This window comes from Mchenga conophoros, linkage group LG3, assembly GCF_057382185.1.
Source record: "Mchenga conophoros isolate Kocher_MC1m ecotype Shallow Benthic linkage group LG3, M_conophoros_male_GT1.1, whole genome shotgun sequence".
Classification (NCBI taxonomy): Eukaryota; Metazoa; Chordata; class Actinopteri; order Cichliformes; family Cichlidae; genus Mchenga; species Mchenga conophoros.
The window spans coordinates 49,504,057-49,523,048 of NC_140528.1; the positions used below are offsets into that span (position 1 = coordinate 49,504,057).

Consider the following 18,992-nt stretch of genomic DNA (forward strand, 5'->3'; position numbering starts at 1 on the left):
ATTAATTAATTAGTTAATTTAATGCTTTTCATACATATTTTAGGGTTAGAGAAACCATGACCAGACCATGATAAACAAAATTTGCTGGTCAATATATCTAGAGGATAAAAGGCACTGACTGTGCATCAGCTGGCTACCACCATCACAGTGAAGCATAGTGGTAGTGGTGTCATGCCCTACTGCATGATACTATTACCACTATGTGTATCAGCAGCAGGAACTGGAAGATGAGGTTTTTTTTTTTTTTTGTAACACAGACCAAGTGTCATGATCCAAAGGTATGACTGGAAAATTCCATCAGGAACCTGATATCTGTTGGTTTTCCCCCAGTGCCCTTCACCTCGCCACCTTTCTAGCTTTGTTCTTTTCTCTTCTCAGACGTACCCGCTTTTTTCCAGTTGCACCTGTGAATTCCTAGTTTTCCCTTACTGACCCACGCCCTGCTCTAGTAACAGTTTTCTACGAATTAATCTCTGTTTCCGAACCAAAATTTTAAAGCTGCCAAGATTTCTTTTTAAAAAATGTGCTGCACTTTGGTGGGTAAATATTCTGTTAATGTTGCTGCATTCTTTCATATGGATCAGCAGACACTGTCACTACACAAATACTAATAAACTGACCAGTGAATGTCAATATTTGTGGAGACGTTGTCCTTAGGCAGGTTGGCAAAGGGCACCTCTTTGCTCCTCTTTGCTTTAAGCAACAGTTTGCGGCAGTGGGAGGAAAAAGCAGGTTAAACAACTGATTGCCTAAATGGGTATACATTTTCTAAAATAAAGAGTTATAGTTATTATATCATGCTGCAATACTATTGAAGGACTTTACCTCCTGGCCTGAGGAAAGACGAGAATAATACAAATATGACTCAGCTGTTTCCAACTTCCGAAAAGGATGAATGTTACAGCCAAACCTAGAGTCCAAAACAGAATTTTGAGTTAACGTTGGGGTCATGAGACACAAAAATGAAGAAGCAAAGAAATAGGCCACTTAGCTTGTTAAATTAAAGAGAAAAAGGCTTCCCACTCTTTACATACCAGTACTGTTTAATAACGGTATTTACATTTTATAAAAGTTGCTAATCTGCCTGTTCTAGGCAAAAATACAAATGTTAGCATAGCACTACACTTTGCATCATAGTACAGTCTGTTTGACAGTCTGGAAGACGGTATGAGCTGTGATCTAAAGGTTACATAATGGAACAAACAAAACAGGATGAATGGCTCCATAATAATGATACTAATAGCACCCCTCCAACAGCCCTCCCTTGCCTCTGGTCCTCTTGGATGGCTGCCCCATCTGGTGCCTCCCTCCTTCTTCGCAGGATGTTGAAGAAATGTGTGGTCTCAGGTTTTCAGTAGTTTTGGGGGCTGTGGATGGCCTAGATATTTTTTTCTTCCTGTCCCTGATTAGATATTATAATACCATACCATATAAAATTTTATAATGGAAACAACAAATACAAATGAATAAATAAACAGATAAATGAAACACAAGTGGAGCCTATAGAGAATGTATAGAGCTGATCTTCAAAAAGTAAAATGTGTTTGGCACCGAAGCATTCAGATCAGAGTTCTGATTGCAAAAACTGCCAGACAGGACATATATTTAAAAAAGGAAAAATGACATTAGTGAAGCAGGGCTTAGCATGTGGTAGAACAAACTGTATTTATTCCAAGAAAAAACGAAACTGGAATAACAAGATGACAAGAGACATGTTGCAACTCGTCCTCTCTCAGAATAAAATAAGAGAGCAGTTTCAATTGAAGCTGAGCTGCTCATTGCACCACTAAGTAGCACAGCTGTAACATAGGTGCACCTGCTCGAGTTACAAGATACATGCACAGTAAATAAATAGGCTTATATTTAAGAAAAATGAGAAAGAATGTATTATTTACAAAGATTGTATTAACAAGTATTATTTTTCAATAGAAATACATTAATTTGATATCAAAGGAGAGAAACAGAGGTGCATACAGTTAAAAAGAAAGACTGTCACAATAATTAAGAATAGGTCAATACAAAGAGAACCAAAATAAATAAAACTGTTAACTTATTATTTATCTACAGATTATATATTGTACAGATGTGCTGCCTCATTTGCAAATAAAGTTTTCTTGATTTGGACTGTATATAAATATAGCCTATTTAGACCTTAAAACTATGTTGTTTAGCTCTTATTAATCAGATCGACTCTGCCATGCATGGCACTTAAATTCATTATGAAAACTCTTTCCAATACAAGACCTTTATGAATGGTGCCTCACAGAAAAGTGCTGCTTCTGATTTAGCATTGTAGCTATCACAGATTGTTAGACTCAGTGCAAATTTAACAGCTGGTGAAAGTGACAGTCATCAACTGTAGGTTAGAGGTAAGAAGCCCTTCTTTGGTTGCCTAGATGAAGTTAAAACATTTTGGGTCTTTTGAGGTTTCTACAGTGATTTTAATTTTACTTCCTATATTATGGCCATGGACATGGTCCAATCCTGAGGCTCATCGCTCCTGATTGGCCATTTTAAAGCAAAATTAGCTACACTAGGATTGTCAGTCTGTGACTTTGGGTGAGACCCAAAGTAGCTGTTTTTCCTGAAATGGTGTGTCTACAACCAGAAAAGTAGTTACAAAGTTACAATAATGCACTGGAATGGGAAATGGAGCATATTCTCCTTGTTTCCAAGACAATATGTTTTATTCTTGGACTCCTAAGCAGCTTCGGATGGTTCACAGTTCAAAATAATACTTATTTATCTTTGTTTTTAAGCCTCAGTTTGACTTTTCAGTTCATCTTCTGTCTTTTCTTGGCTTCTCTCCCTATAAGCCACCTTTTGTCTAACTGACTGGTTTCCCTCATAAACAGAAGATTTGAATGGTAAGGGGACCTTTTGTGCTCATGGTCAGAACTGCATGTCTCAGATAAAAATATTGACGCTATCCACTCTCTATAATGCAATAAAAGTGATTACATGACCTCATCACATGAAACTTCAGATACTACAGGTCATCTAACACAGTAAGAAATGTAACAATCAATTTGCACAGATGAACTGAGTTGAGCTATTGCCATTTAGAAATACATACAGAGAGACTAAAGCCATGCTGAAGACTGTTTAGGCACAGGTGCTTTGTTCAGGGATACTGACAATGACAGTCACTGTATTCATATAAACTCTTTCTCAAAGCCTGTTTCCCTGTCATTGAAATGTGTAGCTTCTTCAGCTGCTCTCCTGCTTCCTCCAGATATTTCAGAAGCTCCACTTCCTGATCTTACTTGATCCGAAGTTCTTGCCCCTCTGGAGTTGTGTGGTTTTCTATCAAAGCTGTTCCTTGTGGTGTTTACACATCTGGATTCTTGAGCATCACCTCTTTTTCATCATGTTAAAGAATCCTAGAAAAAGTACAGTGTTAACTTGTCATTTTGTGTTCTTTGTGGTCACATAGAACAATGTATACAATTCACAGACAGGAGGATTCACTTGTGTTTGAATATTGGCTTAGTTTATCCCACTTTTTAAAGTATTTGCCCCCTATTTGGAATTGGTTTTATTTTAATTCTTCATAAATGAAAAAAGAAGTTTAGGGTCATGGCACATTGTTGACATGCTTGCCATGTTTTCTCAGATCTCAGTAGAGAAAATTTCATGTTCTTGTAATGACAAAAACACTATTTTAAAATGGAAAAAAAGAGAGACTTGTTTACCTTACTCGGCATCTGTGAATGGTCAGTAGAATACTCAGAAACACGGCGAGTAAGCCCGGAACCAAGACCAATTTCAAAGACCAGGACGGGACTGGAACATATCATGTAACATTATTAAAAACCACAGTAGTTTCACATATAGCATATGAAGCATTTCATCATGAAATCTACCTGGAACATGTATGTGTGTCTCTCTGCTCTGGTTGGTGTTCCTCTGTTGGACTCTGCAGGTGATGTTGTTGTTGTGTCTCTTCTCCACAGTCACTCTGCTGCTGACAGTATAGAGGTCATCAGGACCTCTGAGGGTCTCTGTAGGTCCAGCAGAGAGGAGGTTTCCCTCAGCATCCAACCACAGCAGCTCAGGCTCTGGATACCAGCCTGCAGACTCACACTGTAACACCACTTTACTGCTGGTTTTACTTATTACAGTGACTTTAGGAAAGGAGACAGCACCTAAAAAAAGAAAAGAAAACCAAGACCGGGAGAAATACTTTAAATTCACAGTGCCAACATTGTGGTTATTGGTTGATTATGTTTGTAAAAGGTATCAGTGTGACCAGTAATTTAGAAAAGTGAACTGGAAAAGCAGAAGAAAATGAATCGATGGAACAACTTTGCTAAAATAACCAGAGAGACACATATACACTTAAGTTAATTATACAAGTTAGTTATTATGAAAGCAAATTACTATCATAGTGTTGCATTTTGAAGAAAATATTATTGCATTTTGACACGGTACACCCTGGATAGTTTGCTAATCTGTGGAAAGGTTAACACATAAAGTCAAAAAGCATTCACGCCTACAGACAATTTTGAACTGCCAGTTAACCTGACCCCACTAACTGCATGTCTTTGGACTGTGGGAGGAGGTGGGGGTACTGGGAGAGAACCCACACAGTTGTGGGAAAAACATGTAAACACCACACTGAAAACACCAGTCAAACCCATCAGAGCTAATACCCAAAACACTACTGTGAGGTATCACTGCAACAGCATGCTGAACATAAATGTATTCATTTGTTGTTAAGGGGGCAATAAATAAATTAACTTCTTAAGCCGCACAGAAAGCACAGAAAAAAAAGTCTTATTTTAATTTTTGCTTTTTTTGACAAAACGTATGGTTTGGGTTTGAGATCTATTTGAGGTCATCAGTGGAGAATTAGACCTCTCGAAGTTAATGACATATCCTGAGTCATGCCATACATATTGACAAGAGGATCCCAAGCGTTCTTCCCTCAAAGGCTGAAAAATCCTTCTACTCCATGCAGGGATCCAGTCCCATGACACTAAAGGATAACTTGATCTGAAGCTGTTTGTAATGTTTCCATGAGAACAAGAAGCCAGTGTCTGCATTCTTTTCTTTCAGTTACATGAGATTTTTCAACTCAAATTGAGCACTCAAAGTACTTTAAAACACATTAATACATAATGAAAGGACATAAAAAATAATATAACGTGCATTTACTTACCAACAATGAGTTTAATGAAGGCCTCTTGTCCCACTTGTGGAACAAGGCATCTGTATATTCCCTCGTCAGAGACGGTCACGTTTGAGATTTTCAGTGAAATGTCTCCATGTTCCAGTTTTTCCTTAACCACTGATGTCCTTCCTCTGTACGACGGCTGCTTGTTCACCACGTGTTCTTTTTCGTCTGCCCACTCGTAAACAAACCCGGGCGTTAGGTCAGGTCTCGCCCACTCCAGCCTCATGCCATTAGCATTCATTTCTGGTTTAATGTGGCACGGCAAAACAACCTCTTCCCCAACTGTGGCCACGACTGCTGGAACGACAATGAGAGGCCGCCCTGAGGAGGAAAAGGAAACAGCGGAGTAAAGTGAGCATTCCTGACAGTGTAAGTCACAGTTACTGTCAAACCTCTTACAGTTTACAAACAAGTTGACATTTATATAAAATTAGACCAAACTGGAAATATTACTTCTACTACTACTACTAATAATAATAATAATCTAACCTATTGTGGGTTTTTTTTCTACTCTTAAACTTGTACTTTCTTACATGACCCAAATATTTCCCACGTGTGGGACTAATAAAGGTTTATCTTATCTTAACTTACCAAGCACTTAACCTTGGTGACGTTGAGCTCAGAGAAGAAAATGAAAAAAATGTACAAACTGTACTGTAAACTGCAGTCAAACCACATGACAGTTGTTTACACCCATACCACTTAAGGCATCTGACCCCAGGATATAATAAAAAAAGACAAACTTCGATATAATATAATATAATATAATATAATATAATATAATATAATATAATATATGACAACAATCATGACCTGTTCAGGCAACCAAAAATGTGGCCTTTGCTTCTGTTTTTTGGTTTAAGGAGGAGAAACACAAAAGGTTGCATAACAAAACATATAGTGCAATTATGCAGTAAAAATGTCTAATAATCCAATGGCGACATCAAATGAGCGTTCAGTAGAAAAGAGTATTCAAAACACAAAAGACTACACAAAGAAATGCTTGATAGGGGTTGTATTGTGAAATGCTTTGTGGGTTGGCTCTTTGATTCTGGAGGAGGAAGTTACTGATCTCAACCACAAATGTTTTGCACGCAGTTAAGAGGCAGCGTGTGCAATGTGAAGTGACACCATGCTGATAAAACTATGAACTCACCTGTGTGTATCAGGAGAAGGCAGAAAATCATGTGCTGTAAAATCATGGCTCTGTAGCCTCTCAATGATATCTTATATCTTATATCTTCACAGATGCATCTTGGAAATCTTAAAGAAAAAGAAAAGTTGTAAAATTAACGAGATTAAAGACAATCAAAATAAATCATGCTAATTATGCGATTTTGCTCCAAGAGAAAAAGCATTTTCTGTTCGTTTTGTCCTCTTTTCTTCATCATTGACTGTTTTTTCTCCCTCTTCTGGTCGTGTTTAATTCGTTTTTTATATTTGCTTTTAAAAGAATGAACTCCCCTTCCAGATCTTTTCATATAAACCGATTGTTAAGTTTCTGCATTGACTTCGGGCTTAGTTTTGTCGCTCTAGTCATGAGCTTCTTTGTTTTGCTTTTGTGTTAAATGACATTAAGTATCAAAGTTAAATCAAAATTTAGACTCACAAGAGAGACGCAACTGTGATTTTATTATGTCATATAATGCGAAAAAAGCTATTCTATTCTATTCTATTGTTTTAATCTCAAAGCCAGAAGACGACAAAGACATAAACGATGTTGGACGGTTTTAAAATCCCCTGAACTGCTGTGACGCTCCCCTTCCGTCAGCTGAGAAAACTCTTTAACATTTAAATCGACTGTACTTGGATGGGTAACGGAATGTTTCTCCCACTGAAAACGCTACATCGGGATGAACAGAATCGACCTTTTGCGAATTGCGACTTACTGCTATTGTGTCCTTGTTTACTTGCATTCATCTTTTATAAGGCATTGATGCCTCTTTTGCTGTTGGACCCTATCTGAAAGTTACGGATACCACGTTCACTTTCACTGTATTGTTGTTTGTTTCTTCTTTGTATTATTTGTTACGATATATTTATATAATTGCACATAAACGTTAAAACCTTTGACACTGTAAGCTGTTTTACTTCTATAACAGTTCTGATGAGAATAATCAAAAGTATTTAAGAGGAAGACTTACCTCAAAGAGAACAAAAGTCTACGACTTGCTGCGCAAGAGCTCTGTTGTTTGTTTACACTGTCACGTGCGATCAGCCGCGTGAGCTTCCTGTCTAAAACCAGGAAATCGTGACGACGATAATATGGCTCAGTGTTTTAAGCTAAACGTTGTTTGCAGATGCCATGTATATGTAAATATATAGCAACAGATATATAAAACCTCGTGTCTCAGCGCACTTTCACTGATATGGCATTTCTGGTGTCACTTTTCTCTATAACGCTCGCTCTCTCCCGCTCTCTCTCTCTCTCTCTCTCTCTCTCTCTCTCTCTTTCTCTCTCTCTCTCTCTCTCTCACACACACACACACACACACACACACACACACACACACACACACACACAGTGGTCTTTGATTTCATCATTTTCATATTTTGACAAATTTGTTTGAAGGCTGTAAAATAAATCGATTTAATTATGTTATTTTTAAAATATATTTCATTTGGGTTAAATCAACACGTTTTTGTACATGAACTTGAAACTGGACTCGTACAGTCTCTCTCTATAAGAACAGAAACACCCTACAAAGGCTCGTTATCAGTGCAAAATTGCATTGAGGTTTTGCAAAAACGACGTGCTTTACTTGCTCTGTAATTCAGCCTGAAACTGCCTCAGACCTAATAATAACTAAAGTAATACACAGGGCTTCGACAAAGATAAGCGAACTATATACTACGGCAGACTCCACGAATCAAACTATGGAGCTGGAAAGTTGACATGTCGATGAAGCACCATCAGCCCATTTACTGTGTAAATCGAGTGTAATGTTTCATTTTTAACACCAGATGGCGACCCCTGGAGAGGTCAGGAGCACCACCTTTTTTCTTCTTTTTTTTTGTTGGTGTCGAAGCGTCAGTGTGTCAGCAGGTGAGAAACAGCGTAACTGCGGCACCGCCCACAGCCAAACCAAGATCAAAAGTCTGAGGTTGTGAGTGTCAGTCAGTGTTTCTGATCACACTGATCTGAAAGGCTTCTGGTGTCTGCAGAGAGAATGATAACTTCCGAAACATTTAATTTGGTTCTTCAGTAATTGAGGGGGAAAGTCTTTTGTCCTTTAGGGATGTATCGTCGTCTTTTCGTGGTTGCCAGTCTGCTGTCATCCTATATGGGTAAGAAAAAGAGCTGGGTTATGCTGATTTTGTTTAGAGCAACGATTTAATTCACGTTCAGTCAAAGAGAAAAGTAAATCAGAAGGGCCAAAGAACGTTAGGGATTTTCGGTTAACTGCAAAACGCCCTCGTCATGCATCGCTGTTATCAGATAAAGATCACAGGAGCCAACAGGTTTTTCTTTCAGGATTTCTTTAAATTAACTTTTCCAAGCGGTGAACAGTGACTCCTGGCCGTCAACAGGATACTTAACAGCACAAGCTCAACATGACCTTTCATTGCACGAGCCGCGGATCCAAGCAATACTGCGATTGTTTGTCTTCCACTAGTGCGAGAAAGTGTTTGTTTAAACTTCACCTGCTGCCGTTACCTCTGTAAATCATGCCAAACCAGTTAGCTAGAAAATAATAACTCGGTGTCCTTAGGTCAAGCTTCAAATCTGCAGTGATCTCAGGACGTGTTAAGAGATTTTCAGAATAAAAGAATAGTTTTCAACATTATAGACAGGATTTCATATTATACATTCTGTAGTAGTGCTGTATAATTACTACAAACACTGTAGTCATAGTATTTTTAACCAGTGCTGAAATTATGGTTATTTAATGTAATTACTCACAAAGTTTGAAAAAACAAAACCATAACGCATTTAAAAGTAACCCCAAATCAATACGAATATAATACATCTATAAATGGATAAGAGAGGAAGAGAAAATAACAGATATGTCAATTAAATATGCCACAGTCTAGTGCAGAGGGAATTTGGGGGACTTGAAAGAGGAAAAAACACAAACATAATTGTGAACGGCAATGATGTGCAATCATTTAATCATAATTGTTCTTTAATTGTTAAAGATGCACACACTGCATGCCTGAATCAAATTAAATGTACGGTTTGTTAACTGGTGCAGAACTGTGCGCCATGTTCAAAGTTTCTGATGTTCAGTCTTAACCATGTCTGCATGTCTTAATGAGGAGTTGCTGCCATGTGATTTGTGTGAATAGATATTTGCACTGACATGCAGTTGAACTGGTGTACCACATAAAGTGTGTTTCTATGCATCTTGCTTACGTAAATGTCACAATTATCTGTGTCCTGACAAAGTGTGGGACATAGAGTATGTGTGAGACAGTGTGGGACATTTTCATGTATGTACAAAGTATACATCTTACAGGTTTGGGGACTTCCCCACCTTACCTCATGAACATCACTGGCCAATATCTTAATCACGCTGAACCAACCAGTGCAAACCTCAATAGATGGACTCGTGCCAATAGTTGTATCATTAACCAAATACTATGCATTTAAAAATAAATGCCATCAGAAATGCAGTGCATTCAGAAGTTCATGATTAATTGGATGAGAGAATATTTGAGTGACTAAGCCGTCATTGTTGCGTCACAGGAAAGTACTGCTGCAACGTTATGCAGGTGAAAAAGATAATAAGTGCAAGCAGCTGATTGTGGCATTCAAAGTCCTCAGAAACAAACGTCTTGCAGCTTTGTTTTCTGTCGGGCTCTTTGGGTGGTAATTTTCTTTCATTTCAAATAAGATAAGATGGCCAAACCTGGATAAGAGAAAAAATAAATCAACAATGTCACCAAAACAAACAAAGAAACAACAAAAAAAACCCAGTTTACTGTGTCAGAATTTTTTTTCTTTTAAAAAGGGGCTTTCTCTTCTGGATGTCGTACTTTTGTTACAGATGTATGCCCTTATAGCTTTAACGTGGCATTAAAAATATATGGGATAGACTTGATTGTCTCTGTAATGTAACTGTAATCCTGCTGGTCAATACTCAGAGTATTGATCAGGATTTGAAAAAGACGGGTAAACTGCAGAGTTTGCCTTGTAGCTCCGTGCTCTCTTCACCTATAACACATAGAATAACATACAGGAGTCAATCCACCTGGAGGCATTGAATACCTTCTAGTAAAGTTTTACTCACATTGTTTATTGCCTACTTCATTAACTTTAGTTTTTATCATTTTAATATGGTTGTTTATCCTTTTTGTGTTTTCTTTTTTTTTTTTTTTTTCTTTTCTTTTTTCTAGGTGGATCCTCTGCTCAGGATCAGCCAGTGCACGTTCTTGCCTTTGCTGGTGGAGATGTTATTCTACCGTGCAGTTTCCATATCTCTGACAAGGAAGACTTTCCGACTGTTGAGTGGTCCAAGGAAGGCTTGAAGCCAGATGTTGTCTTCTTGTACCGGGATGGTTGTGAGGCCTACGAGATGAAGAATCCAGCCTTCGAATACAGGACAAGCCTCATCATGAAAGAGCTCAAAGATGGAAACATCTCATTACGGATCTCCAATGTGCAGGTGCCTGATACTGGAAAGTACCAGTGCCTCATATTCCAGAAAAATGTCGCCAGGAAGGTTACAACAGTGGAGCTGTTTGTGGGTATGTCCACTCATGTTCATTTCCACACAAAGAGTTCACCATTGAATTGCCTAAGTGTGCTTCACCCACTTAAATGTTGGGTTCTTGTCCAATTCAGCTAAATTCATTTAACATGCGATCAGGATCTGGGTTTTACTTTAGAGTCAGAGCTCGAATGGGCACAATTTTGAATTACAGGAGGATAAACCATGCTCCACAAAGTTTATGCTAGGTTAGATGGTGGTCCTTGATATAAGTTGACCCTACCCCTAACAGCACAGAGCTCTTTAAACATAGACAGTATCTGTGAGCTGCTTCTTTTCTGCATCTGTATCTCATTTCATCTTCTATCTATTTGATTTTCCTTTTGAATAAACAATTGAGCTATTAATTATACCTAAAAATCTGAATCCGTTCTTCGGGTCGTATAGCAACTGAATAAAAATCAATGATACGTCCATAAATCCACACACTTGTAAAACTTCTCACATTTCAGCCTTTAGTTGTCAACAGTCTAAAACTACTTCAAAGTTAAATGAGTCTTGATGAGTATCAAGCTTTATTGGTTGATAAGGTTAGCCACTATCTTGCTAGAGAAAACTTTCCTTCTGTTCAAATGTTCTGTTTATGGAGGTCAACAGAAGAAAGCATAGGAAACAGGGGAAACTGGCTTCTTTTAGACAGTGGAGCTGAACAGAAGAGTTGCACCAACCACCAATGAAAGACGAGTAGACCATATTTTGACTGTGACATATACAAAGCTGCTCTAGTTGAGTTCAAAGATAAAGACATAGCATAATAGATCAAAAAAAGGAAACTTTAAACAGATTTCCAAATGGTAAATGGCCTGTATTTATATAGCGCTTTACTAGTCCCTAAGGACCCCAAAGCGCTTTACATATCCAGTCATCCACCCATTCACACACTGGTGATGGCAAGCTACATTGTAGCCACAGCCACCCTGGGGCGCACTGACAGAGGCGAGACTGCCGGACACTGGCGCCACCGGGCCCTCTGACCACCACCAGTAGGACACAACGACCGAGACTGTCCAAGCAACCGGCAACCTTCCAATTACAAGGCAAACTCCCAACTCTTAAGCCACGATCGCCCACAAATGGAAGGAACAGAACAGAGATTATTTAAACACAGATCCACTACTTTCAGCTATATATCACACTTTAGTGGCAAGTATCCTGAGTATGGGCTGTAAATATAGTAGCAGTTATGAAAAACACTGAGAATCAGTTCCACTTTGCTCTTTAAGTAATACATTGTGTACATAACATTTAATCCTCATGGGTTAAAAATATGTGACTGTTTTCTGAGTCGTTTCTGAAGCTTAAAGTACAAACAACAGCTTCATCCACAGGAATGTCCTTTGAGTTCAGTGTGTGTACACATTTGACTCTTTTTTTTTTTTTTTTTTTTTTTTCTTTTTAATAGTTGGGCGTTTCATAACAGGTTGAACTGGTTGATCATTAGCCTCATTGCTCATGTAGCAATCGCCCACCTGTGGGCTGGACCGGAAGAACATATCCGGTGTGTCCTCATTTGGTTTCATGTCTCTCTGTTTAAATGTGATTTGGACCAAACGTGGACATTAAATCAAGCTGCCACTGCCAATAATGAAAAACAGGAAATGAGACTATTGCATTTCTTGAAATTCTTGTTTCATTCATGTCTCCATTAAATCCCTGAAGTTGAGTCACAGTCATTAGACCTTAAACAAGCAACCATTGCATCACCAAACCTCTGCCAGGGATAGTAGATACAATTCTGTTATTGTTACAAATTTGGATATATTTTTGTCCCTAATGAATGAAAAATATTAACACAACCATGGTGGTACCTGCATCATTTTTTGGGGGGTCTGTAAAGTAAAATGTGTGTGCTAAACCTTCAAATGACACCAGCTTTATTTCATTATTTTACTGGGAATATGGCCAGTTGGCCTTGTTCAGAAGTGCATATTATACTATTAATAATATTTGACCAATGTAAGATTTAAACTCCTGTAAAAGTTGCCATGATTAAGGATTGGTTCACATGAGATAATCTTTCTTTCATCAGAGGAACAGACTTTTAGGAACCAAAGTCTTTTTATAGGAGGAGACACTCATCTACTTAAACGCTCAATTTCAAGGAGCTTTAGAAAAGTTGATTACTTTATAAAAAGCACAGCTCCATATAAATATCATAGGGTTGTGACCTTACAGTTTAAATTGCTCTGAGGCAACTGCTGTTGTGATTTGATACTGTCTATAAATAGTTTAATTTAATTGTGTAAAAGCAGTTTGTATTGTCTGTGTATCACTTAGTGTCTTTCATTCTTCTTCAGAAGCCAAGAGTGTTATAAAGTGTGGGTTTGACATCATAGATGTAACTTTAACATAAAAACAATAACAGGTTTATCAGAAATAAGGACAGGTGCGTCGGATGGCAGATTTAATGATCACACCTTCTGGTTTTGTTGTTTTTACAGTGGCTGTTTCTGAGCCAAGGCTTTCAGTGATTTCAGCGGAGGGTGATGCCATAACTTTGCATTGTGAAGCAAACTGCTGGCTGCCAGAGCCTCAGGTAACATTTCTGGATGACAATGGAAAGAACATCTATGGGGAAAACCCCAAAGGACAACAAGATGCCCGTGGATATTTCACTGTGACACGAAGAGCCACTCTGCAAAGAGCTACCAGCAGGTTATACATATTTTTTTAGACATTAATAATTGGATAAGCATTTTTAAATTTTATTACAGTACTGTGCAAAAGTCTTGAATCTGTCTCTTTATATTCTGATAGGACAACAGGAAAACACAGCGTCAGAACTCATTGTTTCTCTGGCTCTAATCTCATTAGGTAACTGTCAGGAGTAGTTCTCATGCAGTGTAACCCTATCTGCTGTGGACTGGCCTCCTGAGAGCCAGGGCCCCTATATTCACACTGTGAGATCATCAGGACACAACACAAAATAAACATCCAAAGGAGAATTTCAATGACCTTCAGCAACCCCGATGACTATTCTTGAAGACTACCTAAAGAAATGACAAGAAACATTGCCTATAAGAGTTCAGACTGTGGGCCCATTTGTGTTTGTACTTTTCAATAAATCACTGCACTTCCCCCCATATAATTCTTTAGGTGGGAAAAAGTGCAGTGATTTATTGCACGTAGACTTGCTCAAGACTTTTGCACAATACTGCAGATTATGTTTAACCAACTAACTGTGAAATTAGATTTTCACTTATATGATGTGATTTATAAACTGTGTATTTGTCAAACAGTGTCACCTGCAGAGTTCATCAACCAGAGTTTAACCAGACCAGGGAAACAAAGATCCTCATACCAGGTATGCCAGATCTTCACGTGTGCATTCAAACACCCATATTCACATTTTTTTTAAATGCATTTGCTATCTATTTGGGGTTTATGTGTAGGTTTTATTGGGATTTCGTGTGTGGAGTTTTATCAGATGACCACTATGTTAACCATTTGCTCTCTAGTTGCTTTCCACATGTCACTTCACACCAGGATTGACACCCTAACCCACTGTTGTCTTTATTTTAAGCTGTAAGAAATCCACACCAGACCTGGGTGTGCCCTCATGCTTTGCGCATCTTTTATTATCTCTGTCACGCTTGCTGTACACGCTTGGCTGCCAGCCATACACATCAACGATGATCCCCAAACATAGGACCCTACACAGATTCTAGGCTGATTGCAATGCACAGGTGCGTCTGCCTTCCCTGCAACGGCACCGCAGAACACACCTGTGATTGATCATGTAGTTCTAGCCAAAATATCTATACTTAGAGACCGATCCATCCACCCATCCATTCTCTTCCACTTATGCATGTCTTTGGATGCTGGGAGAAAGCCAGATTACCTGGGGAGAACCCACGCAAACACAGGGAGAACATGCAAACTCCCCACAGAAAGACCCCGGCCTGATCGTGGAATTGAATTCTTGCTGTGAGGCAACAGTGCTTACCACCGTGCCACTGTGCTGCTTAGAGATCATGATAACAAATTATATCTTTACTCCAATACAACCTATGTACGGCCTCTGCACCACATGCTTGCCAGTTTGCATATCGCCTCTATTCTTGACATTGTCTGGAGTCCTGTTGAGTTTGTTGGCAGTACAGTTTAGCACGTGTCACTGTCTCAATCTAGTAGCCTGATTAAGAAACCTGGCAGGGCACTGGGTGTTTATTTCCTACCAATAAGGACTCATTAGACTTGAAGAAAAACTTGCAGATATATGGTATTTTATATTAAGTATAATATGAATTATCTGTTCATATGTCAACACAATGTTATGTCATTTCAGGTGTCTGCATGAAGTCTGATCCTCACACTATCGCCATCACCATTGGAGGAACAGCACTGTTTTTCTTAGTTGCAGCTGGATTCGTTGCCCTTTCATGCATAAAATGCTTCAGATTTGGTGAGTCACAGTTCTGAATTATACAAAAAAATGCAAAGCAAGGGCCATTGATATAGACTGCCAGTGAGCAGTTGAGAAACATTTTTAAATGACAGCAAAGTGGTTTTGGTGTTTTATTTTTTTATTGTTGTTGTTGTTGTTGTTGTTGTTGTTGTTTTTGTTTTAAGGATGAAGAAAAATGTAGTTGCTCTTTACATAGAGAACACAAAGACAGAATTACATGTGTGTAAGGTGGAAACTCAGGGGTTTTGTGACTGACTCAATAGTATACACTGATCAGGCATAACATTAACGATAACTGACATGGCACCAGTAAGTGGGTGGGATATATTAGGGAGCCAAGTGAACATTTTGTCCTCAAACTTAATGTCAGAAGCAGGAACAACTGGTATGCATAGGCATTTGAGCAAGTTAATTTGGGCCTAAATTGTGATGGCTAGATGACGAAGTCAGAGCACCAACGAGTTCATGTTGAGCCAAGGCTCACTGATGGATGTGCGGTCCGATCCAACAGACGAGCTACTGGAGCTCAAATTAAAGAATTAATTAAAGTTAATGTTGTTTCTGATAAAAGGTGTATGAATACATACACTGGGAAACACTTGGGAAACACTTGGTACCACAATGTACTTTTGGAAAAAGGCAAGCAGCAGATCCTGTTATACTGTTCTGCTGGAAAATCATTGCTCCTGCTACCCATGTGGGTAATACTTTGATACGTACCACCTACCTAAGAATTGTTTTTGCAGACCATGTACCCCTTTCGTGGAAATGGTTCCCTGAACTTTTTAGCAACATAATACACAACGTAATAAAGCAAAAACGGATCATGAATGGTTTATGAAGCTCAATCCAATCTGTTCGTCTGTGACATGTGTTTGGACAAAGAAGTCCAGTCCATGGAGGACCAACTTCACAACTTCCACGACTTGAAAGACGTTTTTCTAACATCTTGATGTTTTGACAGTGAAAAAGGGACCAAAACAATATTCAATGGGTGATCATATTGTTTTGCCTGATCTGTGTATTTCTTGGAGTTCCTTTGTCTGTACAGTGATCATAGTTTTTGTTTTGTTTTCCTGAAGTCATAAATCAAGTGAAAGGTTGGATAATTTTCCTATAGCCATCTATACAGTTTGAATTCTATTTGCCACAAGATGATTCAGCTTTTTTTTTTTTATTTTACACAGCTATTGTAAAGCAGCCAGTGAACAGAAAGACATCAAATCAAAGCCTCATCCACCCGACAAGAGTTAACAGCACAGACAGCTCGTTAAATGGCAGCATTGGACAGATGAAAAGACAGTCTGGGTTTCTTATCGAAGATGAGACTCAAAAACTACAGGACAGCAATGTTGTTTCCTACAACGGTGGAACAACTGTCCAATGTCATTCCACACCCACAGCAGACGTTTCAAAACCCTCCAAACTACTCTTAACTCACGACCCTGACAACAAGAGCTTGACCAGTGTGTACAATCCAAACCCATCTTCAGCTTCAACCAGCTATAAAACTCCAAAATCTGATGACTTACCCAAAAGCAGGGGTTCAAAGCTTATCATCAAAAGGCAAAACAGCTTTCCAGACCCTGGTCACATATCTCAAAGAAACCACCGTATATACAGCAGTCCAGCTATTTTACAACTACACTTACCAACATCCAACCCTTCTTCTGCTCTCAGTAGCCACCAGATGATCAACTCCAGTGTCTCACCCCATCAAAGCACCCACCATCCTCAGCGTAGACACTCGCCAGGACTTCCACAGTTAGCTGAATTTCATAACCGTCACAGCCTCCTGAGAAATTTACCTGAAGAAGATGAACATAGAAGTTTATTAAGAAATGAAAAGTAAAGGAAATGTAAGCTGTACATTTCAAGCATAAGGCAAGACAATGTTTGCTCGGTTTAAATGACTGAAACTCCTTAACTGAGCAATAACTAGAAACTGAAATTTCACACCAGTGATGGAAGCACGGAGTAGGGGCTTGACAGTCAGCTGCAGTGTCTCCTGTTCTTTGAATGTTTTTAATATTAAGCATGATTTCGTTCTTTTTCTTTGCATTACCAGTCAAAAAATGGGACCAGACCATGATGTATGGTGCTTGCGATACTTTTGCTTATATATATAAAAGGCTGTTTCTTTTTACTTTCATATTAAGAGTTGGGGCTAGTTTGTATGTTTTTGTTTGTTTGGAGAAAAAAACCAGTTCTTTGTTAACATTGTTAACACTCTGTGGGGCGATCGTGGCTCAAGAGTTGGGAGTTCACCTTGTAATTGGAAGGTTGCCGGTTCGAGCCCCGGCTTGGACAGTCTCGGTCGTTGTGTCCTTGGGCAAGACACTTCACCCGTTGTCTACTGGCTGTGGTCAGAGGGCCCGGTGGCGCCAGTGTCCGGCAGCCTCCCCTCTGTCAGTGCACCCCAGGGTGGCTGTGGCTACAATGTAGCTTGTCATCACCAGTGTGTGAATGGGTGGATGACTGGATGTGTGAAGCGCTTTGGGGTCCTTAGGGACTAGTAAACCTATACAAATGCAGGCCATTTCACCATCACTTTGTTAACATATAGGAGTGCTTTTCCAATAGATGAAATAATTGCACTTTAAAGCCTTTTTTTTACTTGCTATTGTATTTTTTTGTATAGTGTTATGTATCAATGGGCTTGAGAAAAAATATATTTCCAATTATGTTTTTGCATAAACTGTGCAAATGGAAATTGATATGTTTGTATTTTTATAGATGAAACATTGGACATTGAGCTCTGTTTCACTGGCTCATGTAACAAAAATGTTTTGTTATCCAAAAAAAAAAAAAGACTCCCAAATCATTCTTGTTTGCTAATGTTTTGCACAAGGTCATTTGTGCCTTTGTTTGCTGCCCTGATTATCCCAGTGTACTTTCTGCTGGCATGAATCAGAGCTAATTTCCCTGACTTTACTTTTTACTCAGGAAATGCTTTTATCGCTGCCCCGATTTTAAGTGTCAGATGACTCCACCAGGAACACTTAACCCAGGTGTTAAGTGTTTATTTATTTCATTGTATCTTTTCATATCTATATTGATGTAAGTCTTTAGTATTACTTTTATGTCTTCAACTGTGTCTATTATTATTATTATTATTATTATTATTATTATTATTATTATTATTAAAAAGTTGTAGTTTGTAAAGTTTGTAGGGCAAAAACATGTCTCGGTTTGTAAAGTTTGTTGAATTTGCACACACTGACGACAAAGATTAATACATTGAAAAGTACAAACACAAATGGGTACAAAGTCCGAACGCTCTTAGGCAATGTTTCTTGTAATTTCTTTAGGTAGTCTTCAAGAATATGCCTCAGGCTTCCTGAAGTGCATTCACAGTCAAAAATAAGCACTTGCACCCGTTCATACATTTTCCCAATGCATTGTCATGTGACTTGTGTTATCCGTGTGTATATTCAGGTTGGAACGTCCTTGTGTGCTGGGAGAAAATGTTCTCCCACACTCATAAACGGAAAGAAAGAAAGAAAAAAGTCAAGGCATCAAGTGGCAAGTTTAGTCCATTGTGCTACAGTGAAACTGGTAGCACAAAATGCTTTTATCACTGTATGCCCCAGAGGGGTCGATGGCACGATATGGCAGCCTGGCTTCTGTCAGTCTGCCCCAGGGCAGCTGTGGCTACAACTGTAGCTGCCTCCACCAGTGTGTGAATGTG

At 38.8% G+C, this 18,992-nt stretch overlaps 2 protein-coding genes across 2 annotated transcripts; one reads left to right on the forward strand and one right to left on the reverse strand.

The window, feature by feature from the left end:
- Positions 1-1,646: 1,646 nt before the first annotated feature.
- LOC146579183 (butyrophilin subfamily 2 member A2-like) lies at positions 1,647-7,560 on the reverse strand. The gene is made up of 6 exons (XM_085261763.1): positions 7,324-7,560; positions 6,336-6,442; positions 5,165-5,500; positions 3,867-4,148; positions 3,696-3,786; positions 1,647-3,383 (listed from the first exon to the last, which is right to left on the reverse strand). The coding sequence occupies exons 2-6, from the start codon at positions 6,379-6,381 to the stop codon at positions 3,374-3,376; spliced, it is 765 nt and encodes a 254-aa protein (XP_085117889.1). The 5' UTR covers positions 6,382-6,442; positions 7,324-7,560; the 3' UTR covers positions 1,647-3,373.
- Positions 7,561-8,319: 759 nt separating this feature from the next.
- LOC146579184 (uncharacterized) lies at positions 8,320-18,125 on the forward strand. The gene is made up of 6 exons (XM_085261595.1): positions 8,320-8,467; positions 10,520-10,870; positions 13,335-13,548; positions 14,133-14,197; positions 15,182-15,298; positions 16,489-18,125. Exons 1-6 carry the CDS (start codon positions 8,419-8,421, stop codon positions 17,151-17,153), a joined length of 1,461 nt encoding a protein of 486 aa, XP_085117721.1. The 5' UTR covers positions 8,320-8,418; the 3' UTR covers positions 17,154-18,125.
- The last annotated feature ends 867 nt before the right edge of the window (positions 18,126-18,992 follow it).